General features: G+C 43.2%; 1 protein-coding gene across 4 annotated transcripts in view; it reads right to left on the bottom strand.

The window, feature by feature from the left end:
* Positions 1-6730: 6730 nt before the first annotated feature.
* The window catches only part of RHOBTB1 (Rho related BTB domain containing 1), a 116468-nt gene continuing 109712 nt past the window's right edge, over positions 6731-13486 (bottom strand). For all 4 annotated transcript variants that reach the window (XM_064488139.1, XM_031461241.2, XM_031461243.2 and 1 more), the window contains 3 exons: positions 12188-12276; positions 9441-9546; positions 6731-8926 (listed from right to left, as the gene is read on the bottom strand). In XM_064488139.1, the coding sequence (XP_064344209.1) occupies positions 8757-8926; positions 9441-9546; positions 12188-12276 (365 nt within the window). In that variant the 3' untranslated portion in view covers positions 6731-8756. The remainder of the gene's footprint in view (positions 8927-9440; positions 9547-12187; positions 12277-13486) is intronic.

The raw sequence follows: 13486 nt of genomic DNA, 5'->3' as shown, positions 1-13486 counted from the left end.
ACATAGTCATGCTTTGCTAATCTGAGTATAGTTTTAGCATGTTTATTTATTGTCTTATTGTTGGCATTATTTGGATGTATTCAACCAGATACTAGGTGCTTGCCAGGGTCATAGACTGGGTTTCATAGTATTTTTGGCACATAGTAGAAGTTCAAAATGTCCTAGATGAATTTAAATAATTTGTGATAAGCTTTAGATCAGCCCTTTGGCAAGGAAGAAGGAGGACTAAATCAACATATAATCATGAGGCTTCCCAAGGTAAGGCACAGATGATTTGCAACACAGCAGTAGGGAGTATCTAAGACTGAAAGAACTGAAGCTACCTCCTGGCAAAATACAGTAGTTAAGAAAGTCAGTTCTGATGTAGAGATTTTTGGATGGCAAGGTGTTCAGTAGAAACCTCTGTAGGATTTGAAAAGTGGACCTTTTTCACCTCTCCCACCACACAGCATCCAGACCTTCATTTGCATCATCTATCTGGATATCTGGATATGGTATGATGTTGGTCAAATGGAATTTCTACAGGGCCAGGCATAGAAGCGGGGGTCAGGTTTGGGGTGAGGGAGAAGGTGGGAGGGGAAAGTGATGGCTATAATGCATTCCTTCAGACTTGAGGATCAAAGGACCCTCTTAACAGATTTTGCTGGGAGTGGGTGGTCTGTTTTAGGAGAAATGAGATCTGGAGTGATCTTCAACCTGGAAGGCCCTGACTTCCTGGGTGGATTTGGCTTAAGTGTTTTCATGGCTGCCATCTGAGGGGCTCACTCATATCAGGTGTTTCTCAGATAGGGGAAATATACCCTAATTGGTTATGAGTGCAGTCATTTCTGCTTTAGGGCATACATAGTCAAGAAGAACATCCCCGTTGAAAGGGAGAGATGAATGCCATTTTTGGAAAGAGCTAGTTTCAGCAAAGATCATCATCACACATAGAGATATCATTCACCCTGATTACCAGTATATCCATCAATCAGAAATAACCCAAACTCTGAAAAGGAAACAAAAAGATATGCCATTGGGAAGAGCTCAGATATTTACTCCCCACACCCTCCTGTAGCAAGTTGCAAGAAGATGTATGGATCAATGAAACCATACTCGTCCCCACAGAATTGTCTGACTAAAACCAGAAAAATGATCCGAGGGGAGATAGTGCCCTATGACTGCTGCTGGCAGGGTTCCTTAGCATTTGGGCAATTGGAGGAATGTTTCGTTAATTTATTAACACTAGGAGTCTGGTCTAGATTCCAGTGGTTAGGCTCTGAGCAGCGACTTTGCTTTTGGTCCTTTGGTTAGCTCAATAAAAATCAGGCAGTGAATGCTATGCAAATCAAGCAGTTGGTATTGAAATAAAAGTTTTAAGAGTCTTAAAATCTTTAGACTTTGATCCTTGCTCCTGGACTGAATCTGTATGCATGTGTAGGGAGATGGTGGGGGTATTGAGTGAGAATCAGAATTGTCATCCAGGGCTTTTTTCAGAAATTGTTGTAAATCTATAAATGCTGTGTGGCAGAAATTTGTTTAGGTTCAAGTAAATCATTATTAAATTTGTTTTGCACCATCTAGGGGAAATTCAATGATGTCCTTTCAGATATGGTCTTATGTAAGTGTTGGGGAAGAATGATTATGTTTGAGATTGTGTGATTTTGAAAAGTTAATCAAAATAAATTCGTCTTTTGATCTTCTTGAAATTAATTTCAGAACCTTCCTGACAAGAAAGCAAAAGAGGTTGCAATGTTTCATCCATATTTACTCATCAGCACCCAAAACTTCCATCAGGGTGCCCCATCAAATCATCCAGGTTCTCAGAATTTCAAAATAGAGGCTAGTAGATAGTCAACCTCTGCTCCTCCCAGATGCTCTGGGGTCCTTTCCACTTTTCTGGGCATCCCTCCCCGGCTTTTATGTTCTTCTGTTTACCTTTAACAACCCCCATCTGTGACTCTCCTTGGAGGATTTCCTACATGCTACTGGAACGACTTTCTTCAACTTGCCAAAGCAGGCCTAAAATGCCCAGGAGTTTGCACTTTTCCCTTCCCATCCTCTGCCAAGAGCACTGAGCTTTGGATTATCTGTGCAAGACTATAAAAGCCAACTCCGAGGTATAGGTTCTTCTCCAGGATGTGCCTTGAGACCAGGCTGAGAGTGGGACTGCCTGAAACCATGCCCCTGCTTGGCTTCTTACCTTCCTGCTTCCTTAGCCCTCCCTTGTTGGTCTCACCTAAGGGCACTTCCTCACCTGCCTGTGAACCTTCATTTCAGGGTCGGCTTCTGGGGAACCCATTACCTTTTCCACCCATACTAGTGAGAATTAAATGAGGTAAATGCATGTAAAGCACTTATTGTCTGGCCATCATATATATTAAAAATGTTAAATATTACTGTCGTGGTCCCTCACGTCTTTGTTTTGGACTTTGGTCAATTGGTGCCAAGCTTGGAACATCAATCCATCCAGTTGGGCGCAGTGAGGCAACACTGAATCAGACTGAAAGAGCATGTGAACGTGCATCTTAACGTCCCAAGGCCTCACTAGCCTGGCTATCCATGCAAATGTAAACAGAATAGGAGCAGGGGTAGCCAGCAGTACAGAAGTTGCTGGGGAGAGTCCACCTTATTATTATTCAAAAAAAAATTGGTAAGTCTGTTTCCCTGTGTTGGAAATTTCAAATGTTTGGCCATTTACTGTGACTGCTTACTTTTTTTTTTTTTTAGCATATTTTAATTATTTATCTTTTAATAAATACTGTATTTTTAGAAGAGGTTAATTTGGAGAATTCCTGGTTATACAGTCAGCTTTTAACACTTGTGCACTCAGAATATGGTTTCATTTCAAAATAACTTTGGGATGGTTCAGAAATTAGTTGAGCTCTCTTTGGGTGCTGTATGTATCTTTCATTCTTTCATTTAAGACTATTTACTTTTAAAGAATTCTTTCAGATACACAGATTGAAAGATATCTTAGTGGTGATCATGGGGTCGACGCATCCCAGTGAGAGTGAGGCTGGCGGTGGAAATGACAGTGGTCTGAACACCCTCCACTTAATGAATTAGTTGGTGTTGCCCTGTGCTTTACCACCCAGAGTGGAAAACTAAGAGAAAGGGAAATTTTATATTCATACTGATATGATTCTGTAGAAAGAGTCATAAAGAATCTGAAAGACACTTTGAACAATCCATAAAGTTTGTGTTAGAAGGTTATTTTTCCTTTAGACTTTATGTAGAAAATAACAAAATCAGAAGACAACCTTCGAAGCATATGCACAAGCTTTCTAGGGATTTTTTTTTTTTGGCAGAAAATCAGAAATCTTAGTATTCAAGGGGCTTTTGAGAAGCCATCTTGTCCTCTTCCCTTTCATGAGGGTCAGATGCCAAGGCCAGATGGGTCTAACTCATTTCAATCGCTAACAGCTTTCACCGTCAGGAAAGCCTCTTTAAGTTTCTCAGCAGGAAGTTGAGCTCAGTTTCTCTGTCAGGGGATAGTCAGTCTCTGGGCTGGACCAGAGCCTTTCAGATTCTTTATAGCTCTTGAATTCTGTAGCATCATGTCAACTTAGTGCTGGGAGCAGAGAGGGACTTTCTCTCTGAGTCCCATGTTCCCACATATCCATCACTTCAGAAGGCTGTGGTTCTATATGTCTAGAGTCAAACCTAGAATCTGTCTTTAGATCTTGACCCCAGGGCATGAGCAGGGAGGTTCACTGTAGCGCCTGGGAATGGAATTGACTTGTGCTTCTATGGGCAGTGGAATGGGAAAGTGGAATTTGGCAGATGCTGTAACCAGAACGCTGAGCAGCCATGGGGAGCAGAGGGCTGGGTGCACATGTTACAACACGGCTTAGATGTCCAAGGCAGTGTGGAGTCTGAGAAGCAAATTTATGATTTAACACCATCTGTGCAATAACCACGCACACAAAACAACACGGTGTAGAAGGACATCTGCACATTTAAAGACATGTATCGAACATATTACGGGAGTTGGTATTATGGAAGAAGGAGAAAATAATAAAGAGAGGGCTTTGTAGATGGAAGATGATAATGCAGAGCACTGAGGAGTCTGATTGACTAGACTCTGCTTCCAGTCTTCAAGAAAAATAGGGAAAAAGTGACTGAGAGCAATTTAAAAAATAAAAGAAAGCAAGCTCTAAGTGAATCAGAGGCTCAGCCAAATTTCACCTTAGGGTGGCCCATCCTTACTCCACAAAGAAAAGGGAGAAATGGTGAAGGGGACTGTCTTCTTTGAAAGAGCCATACTCTCCTCCATCCTCCCACCACCTGCTTTTTCTCTTTCCGCAGCTCTTACTTTCTAATTCTTGAATCACTGTCATGAAGTACTAAGCAGCAAGGTTGGCCCTCGGTTTGAGAAATGTAGGAAAAGATCGCATGGTTCTATTTTGTAATGTGCAACGTTGTCCCCCTCTCTTGGATTTCTTGCCTGGGGGTATTTGATGTGCTCTCAGGTCCATTTATTGAGTGCTAACTAGTGCCAGGCACTGTGCCAAGTGCTTTTACCTAAATCATCTCATTTAATCTGCACCAAAGATTCAGTGAAAGCTGTTTCCTTTTTTTTTTTTTTTTTAAGATGACTCAAGTTAGAGAGTTTATATATCTTTTCAGACAACACTTAAGCTTAACATTCCATGGTATTATCGCTCCAGTTGGGACTACCATGGGTCATGAAACCAAAAGGATGTTTATTTTTATCAGATTGGGAAGGAACCAAAAAATGCCCAAACTTGGGTTGGCCTCCAAGCAGAGAGAAATGAACCAAGTTCTTTTCTCATTGATTGCCTGCAAAATCTAACTATGCTTGTCGTTGGGACTGACAATATATTCGGACTCAAATAATTTAAATACCCATTCTCTGGGGCCACATTTGGGAATCACCTGTTTTATCTACATGCTACTGGAGATTCATGTCACTAAAATGTTCTGTTCCTGGAGAAATGGCAAGCATGGGAGTGAGTTGCTAGCAAGTCACTTCATGTCTCCTACTGTTGTTTCTAGCATGTTCATGTCTGTGGATGCGCAAATGTATGATGGATTTGTTTCTACCCAAGAGTTAATCTGCTCCCAAATTATTTCCATATTTTGTAGACTCTAGTCTGTAAAAGTCTAACTGATGAAGCACCTGCACATGCACTCAGTGAAAAATCATGTGTCTAAATGGCTTACGGAAAAATACCCAACTTAAAGGGACTATTAGCATAGGCTGAAATTTTCAAATGCAGCCAAAGGGAACAGCCTGGCTTCTCCTTTTACAAGTCACCAGTGTGGCCACACCACTGCCTTTCTGTGTTGCATACATCACCTGCCTCCTAACTGGAAATTCAAGAGAGCAAAGTCTTCATCTGAAAGTAAATTAAGTCATGAGATATGGAATAATCTCACAAATTAGCACTTTGGAAGAAAGACAGTCCATCCATGGCTCAGAGTGTTAAATTCAACTTCCATGGCTCTGATCAGTGGCCCTTCTCCCTCTTTTTCTTTTTTTAAAATTATCTTTAGTCTCCCACCCCTCGCTTCCTTCTGTTGTTGCTTCTTGATTATTACACACATGCTCATATACACACAACACAAACATTCTCCCTGGCTTTTAACTCGACATCTTTTATGCAATAGTCATATTCTTCTAGAAAAGAGAAATTATTGCTACTTGCCTACTAGCACCCAAGTAGAGCATTCAATTAAGGAAATACCATTATATATTTCCACAGGAAAAGGCCTGATACATCTTCGGCTTGCAGAATAGCATTCATTTCAGAAATGCTGCACTCATAAGTTTCCAAATTCAGAATTCACTGTTTTTCCCTCTGCCTAGTAGAATTTATTCTACTTAGGCAGTGTCACAATGATGAAAAACTGAATTTTGACAACTGATATACCATATAATGGAAGCAAGTGTGGGGGAAAAAAGTCTTAGAAGCATATGATTCTTGCTTTTGAATGTCTGTAATGAAAATAATTGAGTTACTTCTAAACCAGTAGAATTTGTGGTTTCTGTAATGCTGATAAAGGGTTGTTGAAATCCTCAATGGTTTGCTAGACATTGCCTTATGAGAAACTTACACCAAGACTTTCTTCAGGTGAGACTGCACTGGAGGCAGTATGTAGAAGGTGCCTAATCTGGACCTCCCACCTTTAAAAGGTGTGCTGATGTGTTGGAAACTGCCTTCTTCCTGCAGTTGTTATTATTTTCTTTTATAGCTGTCAACTCCTTTCCACAGGGAATTTTCCACTCAGAAAATCCCCCTTTGCGATCTCTGTGGAGACCCTTCTTCCCTCTGAGCTTGGGCAAACATTACACTACCTAGAAGTCCAGAAATCGTTTTCAAATTTTCCCAAAGGTTTTCTCAGATGTGCTTCTGAATAAAAGACTGATCTTCAGGAACCCACCAATACATACGTTCACTTAACTGCTGGCAGAACTGCCCAAACGGAGATTATAATAAGTTCATTAGAGAAGAGATGTCATTTTTGTTTTTTCCGAAAATGTACCATGTCTAGTGACATAATGGTACTTGCCAAGAGCAGAAAGCCAGACCCCTCATGTACAGCATGGTGTTAGACTTTCTGCAGTACTGAAGACAAGGACAACAGTCATTCAAGCCGCCTTCTTCCTGGAGCACACGCAGCCCCCTGTGACCCAGCACTCTTCGAGTTTTTAAAAAGAAGTTAAAGTTATACACATGATAATGATGGTAGGCCTTAAAAAAAAAAAAAACAAAACTGGAGGTATTTTATAGCTAAACAATTTTATTGGCTTTTTGTGAAATAAAAAACAGGAAACAAACCACCATGGTTAAAGGCCGTAATCAGCAGCAACCAAATGAACCAGCCACTTGGTTACAGGAGCTGACAGCAAACACTAGTGGATATTATTGCTTGTACCCCAGGTGCATTTACATGCCCATTACGTTTTGGCAAGGTTACAGTCAAATGGGAGCTTTGGTTGTGTAAATTCAACTCTGACTACTCGTCAGAAACTCAACTTCTACCATTTTTTGATGGGATATATGTCAATTCTTCCTGAGTCTTGACATCTATCCTAATCTTCTGTCTCCTTTCTCCTTCTATTAATGATTTACAACCTACTGACCAAAAATTAAAGCAGATGCATTTGCAGTCATCCATCCCTACTCTACTGCCCCCTCCTTTACCATGCGAGGGTGACACATTTCTGGGCCTCTCCAAACTCTTGTAACTGGTGTGTATCCACCACCTGGAATAAATGCCCATCTGTAATCTGGATAGATTTTCCAATGTTTTTGGCTGTCAACACTGGGCTCAATTGCCTCTTTTCCAACTTCTGAAAGCTAGAAAAAAAATCAACAGCCTTTAGCATCACTAAAATGACCTCCTGGTAGAATAAGCCCCAGCCTCCACCGCACATCCCATGACAGGCATGGAGCTGTGGCCTTAAAACGCTCTGTATGAGTCCTGTAACAGCTTCATTTACAGAGAGGCGATGATTGGCTGCCTCACCAAAGCTCCCCTGCTCAATACTTTCTATTTTAACACTGAAAACTCAGAAGGACAAAGGGTCAGAACTAACTCACAATAGCACCATTTCCTAGACTCTTGGAATAAAATTCCTGTCTGCATTGGAGGATGCAGGGACCCTAGACGACCCAGCCTCCGGCTTTGTGCCTTCACAGGCCCCACTGCATTTCAGCAGGGGTGGGTGGTCTGTCTTGGCCTACTTCTGCAGCGACACGAATTTTCCCTGGAAAGAGTTAAAAATACGGGTCTTACAAAGTGAAGTTGGCCGCAGGTGAGAGACCTGAGGAAGCCTTTTTCTGGTGGTGAGATGTGACAAGCCTGCAGATGTGGGGACAGAGTCCGGGGACCCTTTCCCTTGCGCATTTCGATTCAAGTCAGTGGAGAATCTGCGTGCAGAAACACGGCAGGATCCAGGACTCCCGAGAGACAGACATCCTCAAACAGCCATCCCAACACCCATCTCTGATGGTATCTCTTGTATTCAGATCCACGAGTGAGTTTGCCCTGGATAATGCTGGGATGTAATAAGCCCTTCTAATGATTATAAAGATTATCCTCTTGAATCTAGATGTTTTAAACAACAGAAGATTTGATATCACTATATTTTACATGGCACATAGAACCATATAATTACTAGCACTTACACGGCAAATATTGTAAATACACATTCTTGGAGTTGACTTGGTAATTATACCAATGTTATTCAGCAGAACAAAGATTAAACGCTCTCTGGCTTGCACTTTGGGGAATTTCATTCCAACCCTTTACTTCACAACAAAAGGATAACCCACTAATTAAGTAATAATGCTCAGCGGTCACGTGGGTGAAGAGACTCACAGGGCGACTGCATGGTTAATTTGTGGTCTGTAAAATAAAGCAATACACAGTATTTTCATTTCCAACAAAATACAAGAGACCATATAAAAATATTTTCCAATTTGGAATTTGAAACAGGAAAGCTGGATTTTTTTTCCTTTGTATAAAAAGAAAGGAGATAACGGACTGAAGTTTATTAAGCCTTGTAACAAAAAATTATACATGTAAGTTTAAGGAATGCAGTGAGCGTCAACTTCCCTTTTTGTCCAGGCTCATTGATGGTGAGCTTGTGCTTTGATCCCAACAAAGATAAATGCACAAAAGTGGAGGCAGATCAGTGCCTGAAACCTGAACTACATCTTATCTCTAATAATAAGACTAATTTTACAGTAGTGCCTTTAAAAGTGGTGTGTCAGATTACTGATTTTCTTCCCTCTTCCACCTCAGGCGACTGCTGGAGATGAATTCCAGAAGCACCACTTTCGTCTTGAGTGATGTTTATTTAGTGCAATGTCTTCCTTCTCTCTTTCTCTTTTCACACGCTGGTAGTGGTCTTCTTCCTTCAGGTACCACACTGGGGGCCAGCGGTGCCGCTCAAAGTATTCCTGGTTGTCTGGTGAAGGAGAAAGGTGAAGATGATGATGCCTGCTGTTCACTGACCGCTTCTGTGTGCAAGGTTCTGTGCTTAGTGCTGCTCATACGTGATTATCCTGTGCATCCTCTCAAAAACCCAACGTGCAGGGACTACGAGTAGGACCCTTTGCAGATCGTGACACTAAAGTTTTGGGAGGTAGAATTACTTGCCTAAAGTCAAGCAGCTGGACACACAGGGTCTGAACCCAGAACCCCCTGATTTCAGAGTCTAAGCTAGCTCCTAAGCATGCCTCCCTGAGCAAGGGTGAGCTAACCACCTTAGCTTGCTCTGCAGCAGGGCACCCGAATCCCCCCAACCACGAAGTTCTCCGAAGAGAATTCCCAACCACAAGTCCCTGTGTCCCGTCACATGAATCTGGGACTGCCAGCCAGTCCCAAGGAATTCTCCACATTCCTTCTCAAGGGCAGTGAAGGCAAACCCTTCACAGTCAGAGGTGAGGAGAATTGGACACATGGGGACCGCACAGTCTCACCTGCAGATTTCGATTTGATTTCCTTGCGGAACTTGGAACACACGCTGTTGTAGTTGGTGCAGATGTGGTGCAAACACCAGGCAGCCAGCTGGTGGGCGTTGTGAAACTGCAGGGAAGTCACCAAAAGGGTGTCAGGCTCTATTGTCTAAAGTGATGCAACGAAGAAATAAAATGCCGTCGCAGGGGTGAGAGAAATGGCCCAGAGGACTAATTCAGAAACCTCCTGTTCTGACGATAGTGTTTTGACTTTGACCACGGTTCTGATGCCAGCTGAGTAGTGTTTGGCACACTCCTCCCCTGCGCCCTGGGATAGGCACACTAAAAATAATCACTGTAGCAGATCAGGAGTCTGAAGTATACCTTGCCGCCGCCCCCCCCCCCCCCGCCCTCTAGTGATAAGTGGCTGTGGCCTCTGGAAGGCACCAGCCAACAGCAGAATGTTGCGGTGTCATCTGTTTAAGGAAGCCTCCGCAACAGAATCCTCCGTGTCGCGTGTCAGAGCTCAGCTTGCTGGGGCCGAAGACCTGAAAGAGGAGACTGAGGAATGTGTGACTGTCTTATACCTGTCCTTTGGTTACATAAGAAGAGCAGGCAGTGTGGGCAGGGTAGGAGGGATCCAAATACTCCATCCACCCTCTCCTTTCCGAGCACATGCTCAGGATGGTGGCAGCTGACTTGGCTGAGACTGAAAAAGACCTGATGCTCAAAAATCAATAGTCCACTCCCTATTCCCTCCCCAAACTGGGCAGGTCTCCGCATCCCTCACTTTCTGTCCATGCCCCTTTCAGGCATCCATCCTGCGGCCTGTTGCTCTTGAAGTTTCTCTGATCAGGTGAACCCTGAAACCTGCAGGGTGCTCCCTCTGGGGCCCACATCTCCACCCTGAACGAAGGCCAAGGAAATAGCCAAAGTCCTCAAAAACTAACTCAAGAAACTCTCTGCAAATCACAAGCCCAACATCACAGAGAATTTTAGCAGGTGCTTTTAACTTCTCTTGATAGATTTCTTTCTGAAAATAAGATTAGAGCAGTGGTATCCTGGAGTTGGAGTTGGCTTGTACTTGCTCAAGAGAGGCAACTGGGTACATTTCTTCCCTACTCTTGAGTTTGGTGACTTCGTGTTGTTACAGTTAGCCAGGTAGGAATGTGTATGGAAACAGCAACAGGTCAGGGTCCCACCTGTCCCCAGGCTGACTGTTAAATACTTACCAGTACAGCCTGGGGTTAGAGTCTAACGAATGAGCTGAGGTACGGGAGACGCCACGCTACACCCTTCCTGCCCAGGCTTGTCAGAGCTTAGCAGCCATCATACTATTTCCTTGCAGGGTGTAGGTGTGGGTGGGGGCGGAGTCTGTGGTCAAAGCCAACAAACAGACAAAACTGCAACTCATTACCTCATGTGGACTGGCCCTCTATGAAATTCCAGGTCATTTTATTTTTCTCTAAGAGGAATACTTATTGTAGAGAGCACAATCATAAACTCTCCCCCAGGCCTCTTTCAAAAGACCTCAGATTCCAAATGTGGACAGTTTTGACAGGGCTTGGTGATTTTACTGCAATGTCTGATGTCTGTTCTCAGTTTTGACTGTAACCTCTATTGGGCTGTTGCTCATACTGGATTTTAATAATCTATGCGTATGTGTTTTTTTCTCAGTTGCCCACAATCGCCCCAAGGGCAGAGCATTGACCTTTTGTATCTGTCTGTCCTCTTGTCTAGTGTGGTGCCTGGTTCACGGGGAGAAAATAACAAATATTAGTTGAATGTTAAGTCAGAATGAAGAGGTGGATGTGAAGTCCCGTCCCACCTTTCTCCCTTTTGAATCTGGGCCACCTCCCATGGCCACGGTTGGAATGGCTGGAGGAATACCTGCGAGAGGCCTCCCTCCTCTCCCTGAAACCGCCCTCTCTCTCTTAATTGAGAAACACTGATTTAAAATGCCTGACCTAAGACTCCATAAACCACTGTCTTAAGGGAGACAGGGAACAAAGAAAGCCAACAGGCCGAAGAAAAGACTGAAGAATGTATTCTTAGTTCCTTCTGAGTGTAAACTCATTGCCAGTAAGTCTGAGCCAGGGACAGGTAACTCCGAATACCCTCTCCAGTGCACTTTTTGGAACATTCTCTCCCACTTGATTTTCCACATCATCTGTGAGGTTGCTAGGCTGTGAACTGCCAACCCCATTTCCTACAGATGAGGAAACTGAGGCAGAATTTAACTTTGTGCCTGAAGTAAGTTGTTCCGTGACAAAGCCGAAGCTAGATCTCAGACCCTCTCTGGAGGAAGAGGCTAGTGGGTATTGGGATTATGGAATCACAACATCAACAGTAACAAATACTGATTAAAAAACAAAAACAACCCCAGGAGAGCTACAGTGAGATGTGGGGCATCACAGGACTTCCCGGAATTCTAGAAACTCTGATCTCAGCCAATATGTGTCTAAGAATTCAAAACAAGAGAGACAGAGCCTTCCCCTCCCTTGCCCCAAGCTGTTCTCCCACTTGTGAAGCTGGTGCCTTGGGGGATAATGGGGCTGGCGTGGGGGTGGGGTCCTTGTTTTTTCAAACGAAGCCCAGCAGGGTGAATGGTGCCTGAAATGTAAAACTCTCAGATCTTCTCATTGCACACAGGGGGCCTTTGTGACTCAGTGGTGACATCTTTATTTAGACAGATGTAACAGCAGTGTTTTATCAGCATTAAGTGAACTGGTTGAACACACTTAAAAGGTGAAAAGCAAATGGCTACAAACCTGGGCCAATTCCAAATAAGAGAGCACTTCCCCATCGATGCCCACGCCACTCATGGCAGCCTTGGTCAGCTCCTGAACGGCGTGCTGCTCTGGGGGAGAGAGGGAACAGGGGAGAGTTAATACCTGGAGGGTCTGGTCTGGGACCCTCTAACAGAGGAGGAAGTATGGGACAGCTCTGCAGCCATGCAGATTGAATCTAGGGCCCACTCTGATATGTGGCCTCTTAGCACATGGAGTTCTGGTCTCTAGCCATTGCACCAGTGACCCCGGGGACACTTGTTAGCCCTTCTGAAATAGCCAGAGTCTGTAGACTTGCACTGTCCAGTATGGTGAGTACTGGCCACATCAGACTATTTAAACTTAATTAAAATCAAATCAAATAAAAAATTCAGGTCCTCAGCAATACTAGCCACATTTCAGTGCTCAGTAGCCCATGTGTATTGGATAAAAGCAAACACTCACAGTTTCCATCACTGTGGAAAGTTCTCTTGGAGAGTGCTGCTCTGGACAGTCCAGTACTTTCCTAGAATCCTCTAGACTCCGCACTATCTTCCTGCTGGACAGTTTCCCCACTCACATCACTCCAGTTCTCAATACTCTGACAGTGGAGGGATCGAGTAACAGGAATGAGTCCAAATGGGGAATTAAAACTGAAAGTGTACGTCTGTCTCAACAGCAGCAGATGGGGGACATTATTGTTCAACCTCTTAGATTATAAAGATTGGAGGGAACTTCAGTCAGAAGTCACAAAAGTCTAGGCAGGAGGGCCATTTCTGCTTCGAAGCTGTGTTCAAGGCTTCTGAGCTGAATTCAAATTGTGGTTCCGAGACTGCGTTGTTGGCTGGCCTCTGGGATTGACGTGTGAGGGTACAATCTTGGCCCCGCATTTCAGGTTCTTTGATGCTGATATATTTTTTTTTCTTTTTAAATTGAAGTACAGTCAGTTACAGTGTGTCCATTTCTGGTGTACAGCATGATATCCCAGTCATGCATATACATATATGTTCATTTTCATATTCTTTTTCATTAAAGGTTGGTACAAGATATTGAACATAGTTCCCTGTGCTGTACAGCAGAAACTTTTTTAGAATCTATTTTTATATAAAGTGGCTAACATTTGTAAATCTCAAACTCCCAAATTTATCTCTTCCCACCCCCTTTCCCAGGTAACCATAAGATTGTTTACTATGTCTGTGAGTCTGTTTTTGTAGATGAGTTCATAGTGTCCTCTTTCTTTCTTTCTTTCTTTCTTTCTTTCTTTTTTTTTTTTAAGATTCCACATATGAGTGATATCATATG

Source organism: Camelus dromedarius, chromosome 8, assembly GCF_036321535.1.
Source record: "Camelus dromedarius isolate mCamDro1 chromosome 8, mCamDro1.pat, whole genome shotgun sequence".
Taxonomy (NCBI): Eukaryota; Metazoa; Chordata; class Mammalia; order Artiodactyla; family Camelidae; genus Camelus; species Camelus dromedarius.
Note: the sequence above shows the minus strand (reverse complement) of the source record. Positions and strands in the feature narration are given on the sequence as shown.